The sequence below is a fragment of the Castanea sativa genome, chromosome 1, assembly GCF_040712315.1.
Source record: "Castanea sativa cultivar Marrone di Chiusa Pesio chromosome 1, ASM4071231v1".
NCBI classification, from domain to species: Eukaryota; Viridiplantae; Streptophyta; class Magnoliopsida; order Fagales; family Fagaceae; genus Castanea; species Castanea sativa.
Window position 1 is genome coordinate 54,152,661 of NC_134013.1, and position 23,772 is coordinate 54,176,432.

The 23,772-nt window shown below is 40.2% G+C and overlaps 2 protein-coding genes across 4 annotated transcripts; one reads left to right on the forward strand and one right to left on the reverse strand.

The window, feature by feature from the left end:
• Positions 1 to 787: 787 nt before the first annotated feature.
• LOC142629857 (uncharacterized) lies at positions 788 to 1,762 on the forward strand (the record flags this gene model as incomplete). The annotated part of the gene is made up of 1 exon (XM_075803906.1): positions 788 to 1,762. A coding segment is annotated over one exon (609 nt), but the record flags the coding sequence as incomplete, so codon positions are not given.
• A 1,022-nt stretch (positions 1,763 to 2,784) lies between these two features.
• LOC142615499 (transmembrane 9 superfamily member 2-like) lies at positions 2,785 to 9,371 on the reverse strand. Of its 3 annotated transcripts, none has more exons than XM_075788254.1 (8): positions 9,086 to 9,370; positions 7,538 to 7,578; positions 7,220 to 7,438; positions 6,853 to 7,072; positions 6,611 to 6,748; positions 6,335 to 6,491; positions 5,355 to 5,839; positions 2,785 to 3,464 (listed from the first exon to the last, which is right to left on the reverse strand). In XM_075788254.1, exons 1-8 carry the CDS (start codon positions 9,247 to 9,249, stop codon positions 3,245 to 3,247), a joined length of 1,644 nt encoding a protein of 547 aa, XP_075644369.1. In that variant the 5' UTR covers positions 9,250 to 9,370; the 3' UTR covers positions 2,785 to 3,244. The 3 variants fall into 3 exon arrangements, with proteins under 3 accessions (XP_075644369.1, XP_075644360.1, XP_075644354.1); XM_075788245.1 differs by having other exon boundaries at positions 7,187 to 7,438; XM_075788239.1 differs by having other exon boundaries at positions 6,853 to 7,438; positions 9,086 to 9,371.
• Positions 9,372 to 23,772: the final 14,401 nt, after the last annotated feature.

Consider the following 23,772-nt stretch of genomic DNA (forward strand, 5'->3'; position numbering starts at 1 on the left):
GGATTTTTTTTGCCTTCTGATAAACAGAGATATCAACTTGTTGTATATTTCATTTATAGCGATCAATTATTAGTTACAATATTATAGAGACAGAGTTCAATTTTCTGAGGCAATTATCTGCATTCATATTGGTAAAATTATTAGGAGGTTTAAGAAGAACGGCTTCGCTTTGAAAGGCAATACCTCTTTGAAGTTTTCATCATATTCTCAAAACTTCCATTAACGAAAGTAACGGCGGCTGGTCGTTGGTGGAGTTCAAATTTAAAAGTCAAAGTCATTGGAGTTGGTTGGGCAGAGAAATTGAAAGCTGTCGTAGCTCTACCGGCGGCGGACGAGGTGATTAGTTAGAAGCCACATCTGGTGGAGGGATCCGGATTTCAGTTCAATGTATGGTTAATTAATTTAAAATACATGACATCTTTTTATTGGATGAGAGGAATACTAAACAATGCTAATATGGTACTTTATAAACACTGAATAATTTTTGTGTAAAAGAAACGGTTGTACAAAATTTTTAAGTTTGTTGCCTGTTGCCTGTTGGATATTTTTATAAAAAAATATCATATTTATTCTAATCTGTATATATTAAGAGGATTCAGAAAGCTAGTTATTATTTTTTTATTGTTAAAAATACTCCTAAATTAATTAACCAACAACTTAAAAATGAGGTTAAAACAGTAAATTGACAAAAGAAAGTTAGTTATTGCTTTTTTTTTTTACTGTAAAAAATAGCCCTACCTAAAACTTAAAAATTGAGTTAAAATAGTAAATTAACAAAAAATAATAAATTCCTACTTCTACGTTGAAATGCCGTTGTAGCCAGTGCCGTGATTATTCTGATAGAGAGCATTCAGATAGGGATCGGGATAGGGAAAGAGAAAGGGACCGAGATAGGGATCGAGAAAGAGAAAGAGAAAGAGAAAGGGACCGGGACCGGGATCGAGAAAGGGATAGGGACCATGATCGGAATCGAGAGAGATACGGGGATAGGGGCAGAGAGAGGGATAGAGTCAGGGATAGGGATAGGGACCGGGAAAGGGACAGAGAGCGGAGTTATGATTATGATCGGAGGTCCAAATATGCAGAGAAAGAAAGCAGGAGGGACTATGAGAGGAGTAGCCGCGATGGTAGTAGGCATTATCATAGTAGGAGTAGAAGTAGGAGCAGAAGCAGAAGTCGGAGCTTGCAAGCTGGCCTTGGAAACGATGATCGGCATTCGAGTCCACAAAGAGACGGGATCAAGGAGAAGATATCTGTGTCTAATAATCTGGCAAAGCTTAAGGATCTCTATGGTGATTTAGGCAATGATAAAGGAGATGCTAGCATGGAAAGGATTCCTAGGAGGGATAATAGTGGTGAAGAAGTTATTAGACTAGGTGGTTCTTCTTGGAAATAGTGCTAAGTGGTTCTCATGCAATTCCTGTGTCAGATGTGTCATTGAAGTCTTTAAGCAGGATAGCTCGTGTTTGGATCAAGAAGCAAACACCTTAATTACATGATCCTTTTTGTTCTTTCTCTCTGCCTCTCTCTACGTAGATTGATGGATACTATCCATACTGGCTCATCTATTGCCCATGTGCTGTTGCCGGGCTGCCTGTATATTAGATGTTATTCTGAATTTTTTTTTCTTGGTTGGGTATTTTGTTACCTTCTATTTAATGCATTGTTATTGGATAATTGTTTCAGAGACATCTGTGGAACATGTAATATTATATCTAACACTGATTAAATGTTGAAGAATACTTTTAACTGAATGTGGTTTATTTTAGTTTGCCCAAAATCAATGAATAATAATGCCTTTTAATAATGCCTATAATCAATGAATAATTCCTTTGGTTCTTGCCTTCTTTTATATTTAAGAGGTACAAAATAATAATGCTCTATTTGTTCATTTTTTGCTGTTGATTGTTTTTCCTCCTTTTAATAATGTAGTATATAACAAACACTATAATAACCTTAATTTATACTATGTTATTACAAAGAATATTAATAGGATAAATGCATTTTTATTTTCATGTATTTATATGTGGTGCATTAATTATATATATATGAAATAAATTTCTATTTTATTTTTTTAAGAATTTATATAAGAAATAATTGATTTGAAATATAATATCCTCACTCATGTTTAATTGCATTGGAAATAATTGAAACAAAGTAAAACAAAAGAGGAAAGCAATTATTAAAGTCACCTCTCCCCTCCCCTCCCGAGAAATTATTAGGTTTACCGGAAGGAATGTTGACGTGATCCCCCCAACCAATTAAATAATGTCATTTATGAAAATGTGTGATGTCATATATAAATAAGGCGAGAGAATTAAAAATAAAAACAACTAGGTTATGTTACATATGCATAAATAACAGTGTTTTATTAATTAGAAAGATCAAGGGACCACGTCAACAATCTTCTCGGTGAACCTAATAATTTCTCCCTCACTCCCACCCCCCTCATTGTCTCCCCTAGTCTTCCAAACTGTCGTCAGGACCATCTCAATCTGAACTTGTTTCCACCGCCGCCACCACCATCTCTCTCCTTCTGTTTCATCGCACCCATCCTGTCTCACTACCTCTCTAGTAGACCAAGCACTAATTGAATATAATTTTGGAGATCTCAACTTAACCAAAAAAAAAAAAAAACCACCAAACTACTTTTCAAAAAAGAAAAAAAAAAAAAAAAATTAAGGGTGTTGCAAAGAAAATGTTTTATGCTAAAATAAATGGAGCCTGAGCATAGGATTATCAAGGTAAAGTAAAATAAGCTTGTCATTTAAGGACATGGACACATTTAGGACTAGTAAGATTAAAAATTTGCATAAAAAAATATACTACGGTTGAAACATTGGATACACATACTGCGATTGAAACATAGTAGGTGAAAAATAAAATGAAAAGAATCTATTAATATAACTTTTGGAGCTAGGAACAAGGGAATGAATAAAGTTTTACAAGGTGCTGCTTTGGGTAAGCAGTATAAGCTTCTAAGGAATCCTACAGTTCGACAAGATGTCTCCGCTAATATATTCTTACCACATTAATGGATCACGTACTGTGCAATCAATCCCCTGAAGGAATGATAAGAAATACTTGAACACAAGTCTGTGTTGCATTGCCTCAATCTTCTCCAGAATACCAGAAACATTATCAACAGTCTTTTTTTTGATGAACTTGGTTTAGTATCCAGAAATGAGCCCACTAAAGGAAAAAACAGACCACCTGTTGAACTTCGAGGAGACCGAGTGACTTGCTACTCGCATTTGATAGATCGGTATATGTGACGAACAAAGAATAAAGAAGCACGGAAACTGACAACCCCTAGCATCAGAAAGAAACCATAGCAAATGCAAGCCATGTACCCAAAGAAGAACGATGTTTGCATGAAACCTGACATATCTGATCGTGCATGGTAGTAATACAAGCAGTAGCCATAGATGAACAGGCCAGTTGATCCACCGCAAAGGAAAGACCTGATTGCAAAAGAAATAAACAGAATTCAAACAACCCCTAACTGGAAAATTTCCTCGAATCGGGTCACTTAATGCACCTTGAATTCCATTATGCCAGCAAATAAATTTAGATACATTTACAGAAAGACATAAATTACATGAACATCTTCCTAATGATCTAACTTTTATCAGTAATACACACACACACACACATGTATGTATGTATGTATGTATGTATCCAAAGTGCAACAAAATGAAATAGATCTCATACAAATGCACACAAAACTAATGCAGTCAAGAACGAGTTTGATGTAAAACAAGATTAAATACCAAGAGATTTACGAAATATGAATTAGTTTCCATCTGGGGCCTTTATTGGAACCTTTTATAGGCTACTCTAGTTATAATTGAGTCTTAGAGTATTAAGATTCTTTTAGTCAGAAAGTTGTTGGTTCAGTACTTCAGTTTTAATTGAGTTTTACTAGAATAAGTTTCATCTTGATATATCCATATTTTCTAGAACTGGTTGAACAAAGGCACATAAATCTTATTTTCTATTTCTAGTCACGAAGTAACCTAAATAATTACAATTGGAATAATATCTACATATGGATCGACTCTATGAAGGAATGGATATAGTTATATACTATCTATGAGATCCAATACAAAAGACCACTCATAAAGAGAACTAATGAAAGTTGCTTGCAATTGAATTGACGTGTACTCCGTATCTTCAAAAGTACGCTGATATCTTTCCCTCCATTTAGTCCACATCAAACATAAGGGAGCAAGATTCCAGTAGTTCTTAAGTACTTTTCATTGTAATTAGGAGTCCTAGTCAATTTAGGAAAACAATATGTAGAAGTCACTCTTTATAGTCAATAATATTCACACAGAGGTTGTATCTAATAAAAGTTCTTAAGTACTTTTCATAGCCTACATAAATGCTTTTATGTAGTCAATAATATTCATATAGAGATTGTATCTAATAAAAGTTTAGAACTTAAAAAAAAAAAAAAAATTCAATTGTTATAACAAGTGGGGGAGGGGGATTTGAACACTAATTCTCTTTAAGCCTGACCTACAAGGATCTTGGTAAGTTAGCAGCTTATTTTAAACTTTGAGGGTGTGATTGCCTTCTCTTTCCTAAATGAGACCGCTAAAGGGAACCTAGGTGTGATCCTTTGTTCCCTGCTCAATTTAATGTTTCCAACCAAACAGCCATCAAATTCCCACAAAAAACCATTCTTTTATTCACCTAACCACACCAAAACTTCTCAACATCAAACGGCATTCAAGAATCCACCAAGCTCTTATCAAGAATCCTATTCTAGTGCTAAACTTCTAAAAAATTCTATGTCAAAACCAAACATCACTGAGCCCTACCCCTTCGCATTTTACTTCCTAAAACCCATAGGCACAATATCACCAACTTAATCATGTACATAGATATTATGAGAACATCTCCCTAATCATCCCATACAGACCAGACCTCAACCCCTGTCCCCACCCCTTGCATTTTATTACCTAAACTGCATATAAACCAAACCTCATCCCCTGCCCCCTTCTCTCTGTCTTGCATTTTACTTCTAAAACACATACACAAGACCACCAAATTATTAAGTACCCGGTATTGTATCTTGCCTTTTCTATGATATAATTAAGAGACTAACATATTGACAGTTATTGACAAGCTGCACTACAAACTGGACTAGCCAATTGAGCTAAAAAAATGGTCAAGTGGCACAATGTAAAGTCTGAGAAATTAATGCAAGCATTGATGGAGGCAACAAAACACATATATTGACAACATAAGCACCCAATAAAACAGCATGTACTGCAGTAGGAAATACTTTGTGCTAAGCATGATGAAAAAAGACAATATCAGAAAACTGAGAAAGAAAATAATACCTCCACCACCACTCATGGTCTTCAGCAGCAAGTTGGAAATATGTCAATGACACGGTGATAAAAGCAGTGACAACCAAGAGAATGATGAATACTATAAACAGAATGCTGTAGATGGTGTAAATCCGGTGGCCCCATACACTAGCAAATATGTAGTAAAGTTCAATGTAGATAGCACTGAATGGCAAAAACCCTGCCATAGCCATCTGAGGAAGGGTTTTACGATACCCAGGCAAAGATGGTATCTCCCTAGGAAATTTTGCCGTGCGGCATGGAGCTTGAAACTCAGCCTTGCTATTCTTCCCAGCAATCCCACCCAATACTAATAAAGGTGAAGTTACAAGAGTCCATATGAGAAAAATCACCACAATTGTTCCAAATGGCAGTGCTGCAGTGGAACTGTAAGCAATTGCAACGGTATTAAGAAAGCAGAAGGTGAGAAACAGTGGTCCACAGAAGAGGCTTCCAGTGAATAACAAATTTCGCACCTGTCATGCCAAAAACATCACTGTTTAATCTGGCATTTTTTGACATGAGGTTTCTTATTTTTACAACACTTCATTTGAGAAAGAAAAGATTGAACCAAGAGATACAATTACACCATTGCCATTAAAGAATGCATCACTCAAGATAACAACAACCATAAAAATAGTTAGATTACACCATTGCCATTGAACAATGCATCACTCAATAGCAACCATAAAAATAGTAAGATTATTAATTCCTTTCTTCCACCCTTAAACCAGATTTCAGAAGGCAGTATTTTTGAATCCAATCACATTGTTTTATAACAAGGAAATTTACTTAAAAGACTCAAACAACTCAAAACCATGTTGTATATGGTATAATATTGTGAAACTAAGTACAGTCACTATTCAAGACATGTAACTACAAAGGAGTCCCAACAATATGAAGCTCAAAATGGAACTCCCATAAAATATCTATAGAACAGGCAACAAAACAAATAATCTGTAAGTACATACCCAATTTTGTCCTTCTAGTTGGCAATAGAAAGATGCTGCAGTATAGCCTGCAATCCCTGACGTAAGTGCATATATGACGACAAGTGCCGTGAACAGAGCTCCTCGGTTATAGGGATAAAACACACCAACTAGTGCAAGCAAGAAAATGAAAATCGCTCTGAAAACATGTGCACATAAACAACATTACCAGATTGCTTAACATCAAAAGTTAAATAAATAAATAAATAAGCCTAATTGTGCTAAACTTTAACAAGTGAACTCCAAAAGCATACTTACAGAGTAAATAGCTGGGTGCCGGAACCAAGCGCTGCTGCAAACAATGACTTGTACTTTGGATACCTGAATACATCACCATGAATGTACTTCCATCCAGTCTCCTCTTGGTCATCGGCTGCCTCCTCATCATGGGTATACCTTTTACAAATAAGAGCGTGGACATGTAAATGTTAAACAAAGACATGTTTGATCCACTTATGTGCACACAGTCTATTAATTGACAGCTAGGAAATGGTTCTTACTTAACAAAATCATTCTTAAGGACTCGCATGAGAATTGTGGCAAGGAATCCAGTTAAGAGAAGAACAGTCACACATGAATTTATTATTGAAAACCAATGGATTTCCAGGTGATGAGGCAGCGAAGAAATTTGAGAGTACTTCTCCATCCTCTTCTCAAATGGAATCTCTGTGTCCTTCCATTTGACTGAGTACGTGAATTCCACGTCAACTTCTTTGTCTTCTGTCAGGTCCACAAGGGCATCTGGATCACTTTTTACAATAATCTCAATAACACGATCCTTATTGTAAAGGATGTCGAAATGAAGATGCTTAAAGAGGTAATATTTGTGCTCACTGGGGTCATCTTTTCCTTCCTTGTCAAATTTACCTAACAAACCCCATAAGGGCAAGTCATCATAGTACATTTGGAAGTAATAGTCCTTTGAAACTGCAGCGCGGAACTGAGAAACTTCTTCCTGTTTCAACTTCTTTTTGCAAACAATCTCAGATTCTTTGTCTTTTAGGAATTCAAGATTGTAAGGGGCAACAACTAAACGATCCCCATTCAGTACTTCACCAAGAGCTTCTTTCTTTTCTTGCATATGGGCTGCAACCAACACCCATCAACAGAATATTGGGGGGGAAAAGAAGCTTTTACATTGAAATTAGAGAATTTTGAAGAGGAGAAACATGAATATGCACAAACCTGGTGAACAGAAAGGGAGATCAAAATAACGGTATGTCTCACTGTTGCATGAAAAACAAAGAACAACTTAACAACAACAGACAATGATGAGTACGAAGCTTCAACAGATTCAAAATTAACTACATGATATTCTCAGAATTATCTACCAAAGATCAATATAAATATTACAAAGCCTCCAATTTGATTATCATCTAGCTTACACTAGCATGATTCTAGTTTTCCTCTACACAGATTTTTTGTTATAAGTAGTTTTCCTTTACACAGATATAAATTGATGATGCAAAGCTTAATCAAATGATTTATCTGATTAATCTAACACGTGCACAAAAAAATAATGAATAAAGCATCAGCGAGCTTCCCATTTCTTAAAAAAAATTTAGATCCATCTTTAACATAATAAAAAGGGAAATGTTAAAGTTAATACAAATGGTTTAAAACTAATGTGGCAATGAATATGATTGGTCTACTTCAATGCATAATAAATAAATATTTAAATTACTTTATAAACCTTATGTAGAAAAATTTGGAAGTAATAGTTTGTGATTAGTGACACATTATGTTTAAAGCTTATGTAGTAAAATTTGTAGTATAAGATAAGAAGGTAAAGTTTAGTTTTCAATCCTATTACATATGTTTGAGACATGTGATTGCAGCTAGGTTCCCTTGGAAAGTGGGGTAGTAAAATCCATCGTAAAGTGGCATTCTTTTTGTGGACTCCATATTGACTATGGATAATCTTATTAAATGGAAGATGGTGGTTGATAATAGATGCATAATGTGCAAGTTCAGTTGTGAAACCATCGAGCAATTTTTACTTTATTGTCCCATAGCCAGTGAACTTTGGTCTTTTGTACACAGCTTTCAGGGTAAAATGGGTGATGCCAAGGCAGGTGATAAGGTAGTGCGGCAAGTTACTCCGAATTTTCTCATGTGCTATCTTTTGAGAATGAGGAGCTATCTTTGGAGGAAATTATGAAGAGTTTTCTAAGATGTTTGTTTGAATATAGTACTTCGATCGGGGGTTGTCATATTGTTCCATAGTTGATTTTTTGGATCACATGAATGTTCGTTTGCAATTCTATAAGGCCTTCATTTTAATAAAAATGTCTTACTTATCAAAACCACAAAAAAAAAAAAAAATTGCTAGCATCACTCTAATAAAAATTCAAAACCCAATTTATTAAACAGAAAGAGGAACCAATAGAGAGGCCAACAAATTCAGACATCATTTAGTCCCAAAAAAAAGTGAACTCACCCTCCACTTTGCTCATATTTTATTTGATATATTTTAAGGGAAGGAAGGGAAATTCGAATCCTCAAAGTCTCCATTGAAAAAAGCAAGGAACACCCATTTGAGCTAAACGTAATTGGCAACCAAAGAGATCCAAATTCTAATAAAAAACAGATTTGGGAATTCTATCATAAACCCAAACCCCAAAATCTTTATAGAAAACACGTAAAAGGGGAAAGAACTTTGAATCCAATTATGAATAGTGAGATTGAAGGGAAAACAGAAATGCGTAGTAGGTCCGTACAACTACAAAGTACCTGGGATTGTGGAAGGGTCCCACCTTGTTAGCGTATAGAGGAACATCGTCACCTTCTTTGTAACGATGATTGGAAGCATCGGATCTGACGTGGGTTAGGCTGCAGAGGATCACTATGGCTGCCACCAAACACGCCATAATCTTCTTCTTCATGTCCAACACCATTTCTCCTCAGTGCTTAACACAACACAGACTGAGAGAGAGAGAGAGAGACGAAGAGAGAGAAAGAACAAAATTTTAGGTAACGATGATGATAATGTTGTTGTGTTGTGGGAAGAGTCGAAAGAAGAGAAACATATACCAATGTTTTAGGGGGTGAGGAAGTTAGAGATTTTTCCCACGCGCCTTTTTTGTGGAGTGGAAAACAATCCTCACCAACGACAATTGGATTGTGATGCGTGAGAGCAAAGGAACGTCAACACAATTTTGTCGCTTACCCAATCACATTTCGTTTGATTTTTCACCAATGCAACGCAGATATCACCTGCAACTGCAATAATTTAAGGGAGGTGCTACGTCCACAACATTTTTATAATATTATCACAACAAATTATAGGTGGTTAGTTATTATTGGTTCAAATTTGAACGTAACACTAAGATTACTTTTTTGTCCCAACAATAACAACCAGTAACAATCTGCCACTTAAAATTTGTTGTAAAAATATTGTAAAAATATTGTGGACATATCATTTCTCATTCTTTAATATAGATAAATCCTCTTTAATACTCTACTAGGACCCAACGAGTCTAATAAAACAATTGTTAACTAATTAAGCTAAACATACCAACTCATCATCAATCTTAGGTTTCATTAAATGCACTAAGCCAAACCAATCTTGCCTTCCTTTGTAATCAAACAACTTTAGATCTTTTTTTATCAAAAAAAAAAAAAAAAAAAACATCTTTAGATCTTCATGGTGTCTGCCTATTTGGCAACAACTTTCTTATTTAGCTTTTTAACATTTTTGTTTTATATAGACTTTGTAAAGTACTTCAGGTGAAAATGTTTTTTTTTTTAAGAAGATGAGTTATTTTTCAAAAAGTATTTATGATAAAATTATGTCACTTTCTTATATTTGGTAATAACCTTAAATGAGTAGAAAAATAATTTTTTAATTTTCCTTATTTAGCTTGCTGTGAGATAGAGTTGTTTTTCAAAAAATTTTAATGAGAAAAGTTTTATAAAAATAAGTCATACTTTTTTTCTGTTGGCCAAAGATAGTTCTCCTTTGACTTTTTTTTTTTTTTTGATACTACCAAATACTGAAAAACACGAAAAACTATTTTTACAGAAGATTTTTTTATCGAAATAAACAGAGTACAAATATAACTATATTTTAACTAACTTTTAGCAAATAAGCTTTCAATAACAAGTTACATATAAATGCACAATGATCTAAACTATCTTTACAAAAAAACGCGGGCTATAGCTGCGTTTTTAAAACGCGATTGTAGCTCCTAAAAACGTGGCTATAGATCCATTTGGTCTATGGCCGTGATTTTAGATGTGGCCTATACACTGTGACTATAGGTCTATAGCCGTGTTTTTTTAAACGTGGCTATAGGTTGTACATTAGCCTAGTTAAAAAAACGCGGCTTTAGCGTGTACATTAGCTGCGTTTAACAAATGCGGCTATAGGTGTTCTTTTAGCCGCGTTCTTAAAACATGGTGTAAGGACACAATTCAGGTTCCCAAACCACGACTAGGAGGAAAATGGGCTTGAAAGGCCTTTCTTCACAATGAATTTGTAGAGGATGGGTTTATAATTTAGATTTCAAGGATGGCTTTAGACAATCACAAAAAGAACGGGCTTTGGGCCCAATAGAACAAAACAAAGAATCGTTTGCAAAGAGTAAGATGGAGAATTCCTCCTCGGACTGTTTCCGAGGATAGTTTCTAATAGTATTTCTCAAGTGTGGATACAAATATTGATTATCATACACTTTTTCTTTCTCAAAAAGCCTCCCTCTTCTTTGTATGCCTTCCCTCCTATTTATACTCCTCCTCTTCTCTTCATCATCTTCCACTTTATGGCCGCGACCCTCATTTTTGGATACTTGTCCCATCCATTCTTCCCTAAAGCCCGTAGGATTTGGGACCAAGTTCCAAGCTCACATGCTCGGGTCCCATCCTTCCATCTATATTGTCGGCGTATCAATTACGGGGTCTTTAATATATGGGCGGTGGTAGCGGCTTTACTTTAGATATTCCACCGCTCTTCTCATCCTCCACGTATACGGTATCCTCGGCTTAACATTCCAGGAGGACAAATCTACTCCTCGGACGGTATGGGACACTTAAATACTCCACGATCATTTCGATGTTTTCGGATTTGGGTTTCTAGCCCGAAAGGCCTTGTTGGGCCGTCCATTATAAATTGCGGGCCCAATACCCCTACAATAGCCCCTCGAGATTCTTTATTTTTCTTTCACCTCGGGAGGAAAATAGGATCTCGATTTAAAGACCTTTTCACCTGCGGGATCTGGAATATTACTAACGGAAATAACTTTGAATTACCCATCGCGTGTTCCGTGCTTCGGTATGCGAAACGCCCCCGAATTTATTATTGGCGCTTCTATGTCCCCCACGTTTCATTGATATGACACATATCCAACGGTCGAGAGCGATTCTGTGTTGAGGCGGGAATTCGCCGCTTAGCACCTTTTGACATATAAATACTAATTTTCTTCAAACTTCCTCACACTTACGAAAACGATAACGTACTGCCACACTTTCCATCTCCCGTACTCTCTCTTTCTATCAAATTACTCTGTCAGGTGACGTGCTTTCTTCTTTTAAAAGTAAGTTCTTCAATACTCTTTCCCCTCCTTATCGGCTTTTTGTTTCTTTTGTTTCTTTTCCTTCCCGTCTTCTCCTTTTCACTTTGTGTCTTTCATCCTCGGCGTAGTTAGTTTTCTTCCCACCCCCTTTTTTTCAAAAAGAATGGGTAGGTTCGCGTCCCTGGTAGATTCGAACGAAAAAAATGCGATTTAAGGCTAAGTACAAAATTCCCTCGGATGTATCCATTACGTCTTGTAACGAGGAAGAGTATTATACAAAAAGAAAACGGGGGAAGTCGTAATCCGATGATTGCGTTCATCGAAGGGGGAATGAAAATCCCCGTAGGAGCCGTGACTAGGGATTATTTTAGGGCCTTTAGATTAGCTCCCACCCGTGCGCCCCAAATGTCTTTAGGATCCTAGGTTCCATAGATGCCTTAAATGAGAAGATGAACTTAGGGCTCACTCACCACGACGTGAAGCTGGGTTTACAACCTCGAATTACCTAAGCAAAAAAGATGAGTATTACCTAAAATCTAGATACCCGAGAGGTTAGGCTAATTCAATGTCTGCTCGAATCAAATAAGGGCCTAAAAAATGACTTACGATCATATCGAATTGGCACGACGGCCTCCACAATAGACAAGGGAAGGGACTCCAGGTGAAATTTCTTTTACATACTATTATCCTCTGTCTTTTTACTTATTCTTACCCTCTTTTACTTGGACAACTCTACAGATCCACACGCCGCGGATCGTCATCCCAATCTCGTTGACTTCGGACGGTTGGATAGGATCCTACAAGGCGAGGTTTTTGTGCATGCGACGGTCGACTCCGGCCGGCTCATCGATCCTCGGCTACAATCCAATATCCAAAGCCTTTCGGGCGCCGAAGTGCGTGATCAAAGCCCACGATCCTCGTCTTCCTCGGATCGGTGTTGCGTGAGGGTTTTTTGCTACGGAGGGGACTGCCATTCCTCAAGGCACCTTGGTCACCCAACCAATCCAACCACCACAATTCATTCCGGTTGGGATTCCCACAGTTCCTTTCTCACATTTGGTGAAGCCGCGCCTTCTCACTCCACTGTAAAGGAAGAAGAAGAAGAAATAGTCGAGGTATCAGATTCCGAGGACGATTTTGAGGTTTTTAATCAACCCTACTCTCCTGAAGATTCAACTTCCATCCTCGCACCTCTACCCATATCTTAAAGGCTACTGCGAAGAACTTGACACTATGGGCATTCAGCGAGGCTAAGCCCGGTCTAAAGGATGTCCTTGAGGGCAGCGATAAGGCCACGAGTCCAAGAACCACCAAAGAGGTGCGCCCTCGGACTCGAAAAGTGCGCGACAAAGGCCACGAAGCTAGGCTTCCTCCTCCTCCCCCGTCCTCCCAAACCCAACGCACCAACATAGCCCGATCTCAAAAGAAAAAGGGATCAGCCGAAAGGAAAAGGAAGTGGTGGAGGCGAGGGGAAGGGCTGCGTTTCCAAGGAGCCGGGGTGGAAAAGGGTGCAAACGAGGCCCGCACTATACGGACTAGGTCGGAGAGAAGAAGCCCGACCAACGGGGTGGCCGTGCGCGCACTTTATGGCTCCACGGATATGTCTATGGATGACGAGGCCATTACGTGGATGCGTCCGTAGAATTCGATGAAGGGACGGTACATGCGTCGCGAATGCTTTGGAGCGAGGCCGGCATTACTCCCGAGGATATGGTTGAAGTGAGAAGAAAAGGGACCATACCGTCTTCATGACTTTGAAGAAGGAGCTTGCAATGGTAAGTTTTCTTTCTCTAAAATCTTGGCCTTTGTTTTTATTTCCTATATATATATGTCGATTTTTATATGTTTTGTTCGTAGGCCGTTCAATGCGCCCGTAGGGCGAGAGGAGATTGCCATCAACTCCTATAAATCTTTGAGGGCCGAGGAATCCGGGCGTGAAACCGCCCAAGATCTCGGACCTTCATGAAGAAGCTGCCGGGAGGTCACGGCAAAGTTGGCCAAGGCGGAGAGTGATAAGGCGGGGCTTGGAGGCTGATCGATGACTACGACTAATCAAGCCGAGGATCGGCGCCTAAAGCTCCGCGAAGCCGACAACAACCTCTTGCGGCACGCGAGGCTCGCCGAGGATCTCAAGAGAGATACGGACAAGTGTGAGAAGGCCAAAGAGGAAGCCATCAAGGGAAAAGAGGAAGCCATTGAGGAGAAGAAAAAGGCCGAGAAAGCAAAGAAGAGGCCGAGATCTCAAGGACCAAGCCGAACAAGACGGTTATGATATAGGCGTGAAGGAGGTCAGCGAAACCTTCAAGGCTCGGGTTCCAGGGGTATGTAGGCATTACGCACTCCAAGTGTGGAATGAGGCACTTTCCCAGTAGCGGGGTTGATGCCTCTTCCACTCTTTGGAAAGCGAGAGAGTGTCTACTATCCTCCCGCAATTCGCGCTTCTTCCATTCACGAAGTTGCCCAAGAAGGCGCCGGGGATCATGCGAGGATAAGGGGGCTGATTTGGTTGAGGATTCAACTCTTCCGAAGATGCTTCTAAACAAGGCGATCCCGGTACAAGAAAAGGCGCTTGAAGACGTACGGCCTCGAAGTGACCTTCGGGTATCTTCGAAGGATGAGTTGGGTGATCAAGCTAATCCAATACCCTTGACGAGATGATCCCCGAGCAAAGGAATTGCCGTTGAGTCCTCGGTCCAACTTCCATCTCCTAAAGACCCCAAAGGCCCTGCGAAGATCAAGTGAAACAATGAATGCACAATACATCTTCCTTCCCCCTTTTTTTTATTATTTTGTTTTATCTCTAAGTGTAATTTCTAAATGTGATTGAGAAAGTACTTACTTTGAATTTAATATAAGCACGAATGTTTGTTTTACTTGTTTGGATGATTCTTACTTTTTGCTCTGTTCTGATCATATCATTCCATAAATATCATCTCTTTGTCTTTTACCAAAGTTATTAACAACGGCTTGAATTGAAATTGATACTCCGGGAAGGCTTAATTATGCGAAGCGCATTAAGTGATGCATTTTGAGTATTTGTTTCTTCGTTTTGGATCTCTAGTTTGAACTATGTAAAGATAAGGCATATGGTCTATGCAAATATCGATGTATTAATTTTTCCCAAGTAAATGATCCAGGGATCCAACAATACCAAGCTTCGCTTGATACTTAGACGAATAAATTAAAAATGTTAATTTTCCCGAAGTAGATGATCCGAGGACCGGACGTAACTTAGGTTGTTTAACACTTAGTAAAGAATATCAATTTAGACGAGTTATGTGGTCAGGGATCCGGGCATACCAAGTTTCGGCTTGATACTTAGACGAATAAATTTAAAATGTTAATTTTCCCAAAGTAGGTGATGGGGACCGGACGTAACTTAGTTTACGTTTAACACTTAGTAAAGAATATCAATTTAGACGAGGTATGTGGTCAGGGGATCCAGGGCAACATGCCAAGTTTCGGCTTGATACTTAGACGAATAAATTTAAAATGTTAATTTTCCCAAAGTAGGTGATCGAGGGACCGGACGTAACTTAGGTTACATTTAACACTTAGTAAAGAATATCAATTTAGACGAGGTATGTGGTCGAGGATCCGGAGCATACCAAGTTTCGGCTTGATACTTAGACGAATAAATTTAAAATGTTAATTTTCCCAAAGTAGGTGATCGAGGACCGGACGTAACTTAGGTTCGTTTAACACTTAGTAAAGAATATCAATTTAGACGAGGTATGTGGTCGAGGATCCGGCATACCAAGTTTCGGCTTGATACTTAGACGAATAAATTTAAAATGTTAATTTTCCCAAAGTAGGTGATCAGGGACCGGACGTAACTTAGGTTACATTTTAACACTTAGTAAAGAATATCAATTTAGGCGAGGTATGTGAATTCGAGGATCCGAGGCATACCAAGTTTCGGCTTGATACTTAGACGAATAAATTTAAAATGTTAATTTTCCCAAAGTAGGTGATCCTCGGACCGGACGTAACTTAGGTTACGTTTAACACTTAGTAAAGAATATCAATTTAAACGAGGTATGTGGTCAGGATCCGAGGGCATACCAAGTTTCGGCTTGATACTTAGACGAATAAATTTAAAATGTTAATTTTCCCAAAGTAGGTGATCCTCGGACCGGACGTAACTTAGGTTGTTTAACACTTAGTAAAGAATATCAATTTAGACGAGGTATGTGGTCGGGGGATCCGAGGGCATACCAAGTTTCGACTTGATACTTAGACGAATAAATTTAAAATGTTAATTTTCCCAAAGTAGGTGATCCGAGGACCGGACGTAACTTAGGTTACGTTTAACACTTAGTAAAGAATATCAATTTAGACGAGGTATGTGGTCCGAGGATCCGAGATACCAAGTTTCGGCTTGATACTTAGACGAATAAATTTTAAATGTTAATTTTCCCAAAGTAGGTGATCGAGGACCGGACGTAACTTGAGGTTACGTTTAACACTTAGTAAAGAATATCAATTTAGACGAGGTATGTGGTCCGAGGATCCGGGCATACCAAGTTTCGAAACTTGATACTTAGACGAATAAATTTTAAATGTTAATTTTCCCAAAGTAGGTGATCGAGGGACCGGACGTAACTTAGGTTACATTTAACACTTAGTAAATAATATCAATTTAGACGAGGTATGTGGTCCGAGGATCCGAACATACCAAGTTTCGACTTGATACTTCGACGAATGAAGATAACGAATATAATGTAGTTTACAACAAAGAACGGCCGAAGTGCCTTTTATTTAGTAATAGTACCTTCGTAGATTATTTACATTCCGGGGGACGTTGTACAACATTTTCGTCCAAATCCTCCGGATTGTAGGCCCCTATTCACGCTGCTACCGAAGTAATACGATAAGGTCCTTCCCGAGTTGGGCCCCCAATTTTCCCCACGCGGGGATTCTTCATCGTGCCCAAAACTTTCCTTAGTACTAAGTCACACAGTCCAAGAGGTCGAAGTTTCACATGAGAATCATACCCCTGCTTGAGCTTATATTGATAATAAGCTAGTTGAACCATGGCGCTTTCTCGCCGTTCCTCAACTAAGTCTAAGTTTCTCATTAACGGATCATCATTGCTATACGGAATAAAGGAGCTTTTCTTCGGGGGTTGGGAACCCGGTTTCTAAGGGGATTCTTGCCTCGGCCCCATGCAGTCATGGCGAAGGGTGTTTCTCCTGTGGATCTTCGTGGTGTAGTTCTATACGTCCACAAGACATGTGGCCGGTTCTTCCACCCACCTCCCCTTGGCGTCACCCAACCTCTTTTTTGAGTCCGCTCACTATTACTTTGTTAGCCGGCTCGGCTTGCCCATTTCCTTGGGGATAAGCCGAGTGGAATATCTATTCGTAATGCCAAGATCACGGCGGTATTTCCGAAAAGGCTTTTGCTATCAAATTGTAAACCGTTATACGAAATGAGAGTATGAGGAATGCCGAACTGGTAACGATATTCTTCCATACAAACTTTTTTGCTTAGTGTCTCGATGTTTGATAATGGCTCGGCTTCAACCCATTTGGTGAAGTAATGCGATTTCCCACGAGAAGCCACTTGTTTCCCGTTGCTTTGGGGAAGGGTCCAACAATGTCCAAGCCCCATTGGGCAAAAGGCCATGGGCTAGATAGAGGATTCGGGACTCCACGGTTGATGTATATTTGGAGCGAACCTTTGACATTGGTCACATTTCTTTGCATAATCTTGCGCTCTCTGCATATTTGGCCACCAATAGCCACCGAGTAAGGGCCGTGAGCTAAAGACCTTCCTCCTGTGTGACTTCGCAAATCCCTTCGTGTAACTCTTCCAAAAGTAGCTCGGGTGCCTCGGGGTGTATGCATAGCAAATATGGTCCCGAAAAGGAACGTTTGTACAATTTTTGGTCCTCGGATAACCGAGAAACGAGTGGCTTTCACTGCGAACTTTATACGCCGGCCTTTTCTCCGGGCGAGGATGTCATTTACGAGAAATGTTACTATTTGATCCATCCAACTAGGCCTTTGTCCTAATTTGAAGAATTTGAGTGGAGTTACCATCCGTCCCGAGTGGGTTTCAACGGATCTTCAACGAGGATAACTCGTGGTAGACTTTGTGCCGAGGACGTCGCGAGCGTGGCTAATGAGTCGGCATGGGTGTTGCCACATGGATACATGCAATAGTAGAAATGACTCAAATTTAGATTGCATATACTGACCTGGGTTAGGTATTCTCGCATTACGGAATCCCTTGCTTCTAGCTTGCCTTCTACTTGGCCTACCACCAATAGTGAATCCGAGAACATACGCACCGTCTTTCCTCTCATTTTATGAACCATGTTCATCCTTGCGAGGACGGCTTCATACTGCTTCGTTGTTGGTGGCCGAGAATCCCAATCTCAAAGATTTCTCAAAAGCAATTCCCTGCGGGGATATCAAAACTAGTCCGATACCCGATCCTACGATTTGTTTGCTCCATCAACATGGACTTTCCATAATGGAGGCCACTTCACACGAAATCATGCCTACGATTTTTTACCCATGCCTTCTTGATAGTCTTCCAACGAAGGCTCGGCAAATTCCGCCACAAGGTCGCGATGACGTCCACTTTATAGAGGTGCGGGGCATATACTTGATATCGAAAGCTCTAGGACGGTTCCCCATTTGGCAATTCTTCCCATATAATCTGCACTTCGCGAGAATTGATTTAAGAGGGAGTTGTGTAAGAACAACAACCGTATGAGATTGGAAGTAATGGGGAAGTCTTCGTGTAGCATGTACCACCGCCGAGATAGCTTTCTCCGGTGGCAAATAACTCGGCTCGGCCTCGTACGAGAGATTTGCTTACATAATAAACCGGTCTGGATGTTATTGTCATCTCGGATAAGAACCAAACTAACGGCATGGTTAGCCACCGCAATATATGCAAACGAGAATCTCATCGGCCTGCGGTCGAGACATAGCGAGTGGTCGCGAGAGATATTCTTTTAGGCCTGGCGGAAAGCTACTTTGCGCACTCCTCGGTCCATTCAAAACCCTTCCATTTATTTAATAATTGAAAGAAAGGCACACGCATCTATCCGCGGACCGAGATATAAATCGGTTGAGAGCGACGGTCATACTGTTAGCCTTTGCACTTGCTTTAGGATTCCGAGGTGGGTGTAAGTTGTTTATTGCCTTAACACGAGCGGATTCACTTCAATTCCCGGTGAGTCACCATATATCCTAGAAACTTGCCCGACCCCACACGAAAGAGCATTTAGAGGCATTGAGCCGCAATTTATACTCTCTTGGCTTCGAAAAGTGTTGCTCGGATCTTCCGGATGTGCGAGAAACTTCTTTTCTTTACCACCATATCGTCCACGTATACCTCGATAGTTTTTCCTAGTGTGCCTCGAACATCCTCGTCATCATCCTTTGGTAGGTAGCCCACTAACGTTTTTCAAACCAAAAGGCATTACCTTATAATGATAATTTCCCATAGGAGTGACGAATGCGATCTTCTCTGGTCCTCGACGGCTAAAGGTATACGAGTGATAACCTTGGAAAGCATCGAGAAAACTCATCCGAGGATGTCCAACGATGACGTCGGCCAATTGATCAATTCGAGGCATCGGGAATGAGTCCTTTGGGCAAGCTTTGTTTAAATACGTGAAGTCTACACAAACTCTCCACTTCCCGTTCTTCTTTTTCACCACCACCGTATGGGCTAACCATTCGGATAAAACACTTCTTTGATAGCCCCATGCCGCTTTGAGTTTGAGCACTTCCTCCTTTACGGCTTCGGAATGTTCTTTTAAGGACCTCCGAGGTGGTTGCCTCCTCGGCCTTCTACGGTTGGATTGACCCTTAAATGATGACATATGAAGTTCGGATCAACCCCGGGGGGCCTCATACGCGTTCCAAGCGAACACATCCATATTTTTCTTTAAAAATAAAATCGGCTCTGTCTTCTCTTCACGTGGCAATTGAACTCCAACTGGAAGAACTTTTCGGGATCATTGTCTATGATAATTTTCTCCAATTCTTCACATGCGCACTCTACCTCGGCTATGGGAAGAGACTTTGATTGCTATGCTTCACCGTTAGCCGAGGACGGGGAGTACGGTTGCAGTCGACGCGGAATTGCGGCCGTGACACGGCTTGTCGAGCCACGGAGTGACTCCCAGTAACTCCACCACAGTCTCCGAATGAAATTTGATTTTGACATGCAAGGTTGAGGGAAAACGGCCCACACGCATGCAGCCAAGGTCTTGCCACAATAGCCGTATAGGGAGAATAAGCATCGACCACGATGAAATCTACGTCTACCACCTCCGGACGATTGCACGGGCGGTCTAATGCATCCGCTTTGGAACGACAGCTCTCCCTTCGAAGCTTATCAAGGGTGAGTCATATGGCATAAAATCTTCAACTCTTAACTTCAAGCCTCTAAATAGGTCGGGGTACATGATATACGCACCACTACCTTGATCAACTATTACCCTCTTTACATCATAGTTCCTATTCGAGGTTACCACTAAGGCATCATCATGAGGCTGGATGGTCCCCATCTTGTCCTCTTCGGAGAAACTTAGGAGCGCGGGATACTTGCCTTAATCCTCTTCGGCTGATCCCGTGACTCCTCGGCAAATGTTCGAGCCAACGACATTACCACGAAAGGAGGGCCGAGCCGATCCTACCGAGTCTTTGCAAAAATGACATTGATAGTACCTAGAGGAGGTGCGGATGAAGGACCGTCGTGGTTTGCCACTCTGATTGGTTTCCTCGCCGTTGGGTTGGTACGAAGCTTGCTTCGGCTTTCCCTCTTTAACCAATTGTTCCGGATGATTCCACAAAGTGCGACGGTCCTCGGTGGTATGACCTCTCTCCGGTGATAATGGCGGTAGAGATTTTGGTTGCGTCTCAAAGAAGGTCTCCTGCCATTTTATTCGGCCATTTGAAAAAAGGCTCATGCCTTATTTTCTCCAACAGCTTTGCAAGCTGGCTCTGAAGACGGTGTTGACCACTGTGGGGGTATGTGACCGGCTTCACTGGAAAAATCCCGCGTAGGCCTATTGTTGTTGTATCGGTCCGACACGAAATCCCTCCTTTCTTGTGGGATAACCTTCGCCTTGCCTTTTCCCCTTGCGATCTTCCTCGACCCTTTTGTACTCGTCGATGCGATCCATCGGTCGACGTACGCTTCTTACGAGGCTTCTTCGTCAAGGATTTCCTCAAGTCATGCTCCGTTGGTAGGCCGACCTTGAAGGTCACTTTATGGCTACATCGTCAAAGTCTCCGTCGATTTCGTTGAACATTTCCCAATATCGATCCGAATACGTTTTCGAGGGTTTTCCCCTTCCCTCGCATGGCCATGGATAGTAAAGAATCCAATGGACGAGGAACTTCTACGCACATGATAAAGCGAGAACCGAATGCTCACAGTAAGCTCTTTGAAAGAATCAATGGGCACTTTGCCCTTAAGCCGTCGAGCCATCTCGTGGCTACGGGCCCTAGGCTAGAAGGAAAAATCTTGCATAACAAAGTTTCATTCTGGAATGCCTTGCCATTCTCGGCCGAAATGGCTTACGTGCTCCACGGGATCCGTCCAGGCCATTGTGAAGAGTGAAGGCCGGTTGTGTGAAGCGCCGAGGGTAACCTCCGCTTCCTCCAATGCGGGCGCGAAGGGTGATGCGGAGATTTGGTGTAACGCTCTTCCCATTGCGTCATTTCCCGAAGCCCCTGGGGGTAGTCTCTGCCACGCCTTCCATGCAGTTGTCTTCCTCGGAAGAGACATATTCACACAGGGGAGTTACGGATCTCCGCTCGTAATTGTCATCCTCGGATCCTTCGAAGAGGGGTCGAGAGACCGGAGGAGTTCTCCTTCTCCTCTCGTGACGCGAGTCTCCTCTTTAGGCCGTCAATCTCGTTACGCATGGCCACGGCATTCCTCTCATAAGGAACTCTACTTCCTCCTTGCGAATGACTAGCACTTCGATGGTGTGTGTAGTATGTACACTTCCTTCTCGGTTCTCTCCATGATCGGGATGTAAGGAGTGATCCTCACGGCTGAGCCGACGGACTGCGCAGCACAACGTGGTGGTTCCGATCCTACTACCATGATGCCCTAAACTTCCTTAAAAACTAAATTCCCACGGAGACGGCGCCAATTGTAAGGACACGGTCGGGTTCCCGAAACCACGACTAGGAGGAAAATGGGCTTGAAAGGCCTTTCTTCACAATGAATTTGTAGAGGATGGGTTTATAATTTAGATTTCAAGGATGGCTTTAGACAATCACAAAAAGAACGGGCTTTGGGCCCAATGGAACAAAACAAAGAATCGTTTGCAAAGAGGAAGATGGAGAATTCCTCCTCGGACTGTTTCCGAGGATAGTTTCTAATAGTATTTCTCAAGTGTGGATACAAATATTGATTATCATACACTTTTTCTTTCTCAAAAAGCCTCCCTCTTCTTTGTATGCCTTCCCTCCTATTTATACTCCTCCTCTTCTCTTCATCATCTTCCACTTTATGGCCGCGACCCTCATTTTTGGATACTTGTCCCATCCATTCTTCCCTAAAGCCCGCTGGGATTTGGGACCAAGTTCCAAGCTCTATGCTCAGGTCCCATCCTTCCATCTATATTGTCAGCGTATCAATTACAGGGTCTTTAATATATATGGGCGGTGGTAGCAGCTTTACTTTAGACATTCCACCGCTCTTTCTACTGTCCTCCACGTATACTGTGTATCCTCGGCTTAACATTCCGAGGACAAATCTACTCCTCGGACGGTATGGGACACTTAAATACTCCACGATCATTTCGATGTTTTCGGATTTGGGTTTCTAGCCCAAAAGACCTTGTTGGGCCGTCCATTATAAATTACTGGGCCCAATACCCCTACACATGGCTATATGTTGTTTTTCCCCCTACAATATTCAACTTGTTTACATATCAACATGTCTACAATGTAAACTTGTCTACGTATCAATATGCCTATAATATCAAAATAATATATTATATATATATATACACACACATTCAAATTAACACACTTGTCTACATATCAATCTGTCTATAATATCAAAATAATATATTATATATATTCATTCAAATTAACACAACAATATTCTTGTCTACGATATTCATTCATGATCAGCCAAAAAAGAATACAAAAGGATTGGATCAATATCCATAGAGAGTCCTCATCAATCATCATCGTCATCCTGAATATATTAAAGGCATCATATTAATATCACATAACAATATATTGCAATAAGTTGAGTTTCGTTAAATTAAATTTTTTTGGTACTTGAGAAAGATGTGAAGAACCCATATGTGGGCTAAATTGGGCAAGCATTTTTCTCATTTGAGAAGGAAATTATTTCATACCACACTTGGTTGTTCTCGTCTAACTCAATGGAAATTCTTCCCCAGCTTGTAATCCAACAAATTTCCACGACACATATTAGTGTCAGCAAGGGTTCATCAAATTTAAATAGGTTTAACACAACAAAAATCAATAGAAGTGTTAAACAAGGTGAAAAATCACATGCAAGAATTTAAAACAAAGACTTCATTGAAGAAAAGAAAAAAAAATCTCAGGACTTTAAAAAAATGAAAATGAAAATGAAAATAAAAATTGACCAGCTCTTAGGATATACCATGTAGTATGAATAGAAAAAATTCCACATATAATAGATCAATAGATCAACTGCAGTAGGTTACTTCATTAGCATGTCCATGATGTAGAGATAATGGAAGTTATGGATTTTTGGACAAAACTATCACATTTATATATGCCACGCAATTGCAAGAGCTTGAATTTGCAAGATAACATACACCAAAGCAGGTGCAGGAGCTTTCGATCAAGCTATCGCATATATACCATGCCAACTTGGTTATGTCATGGTCTAACATATAATAACAAACTAGTT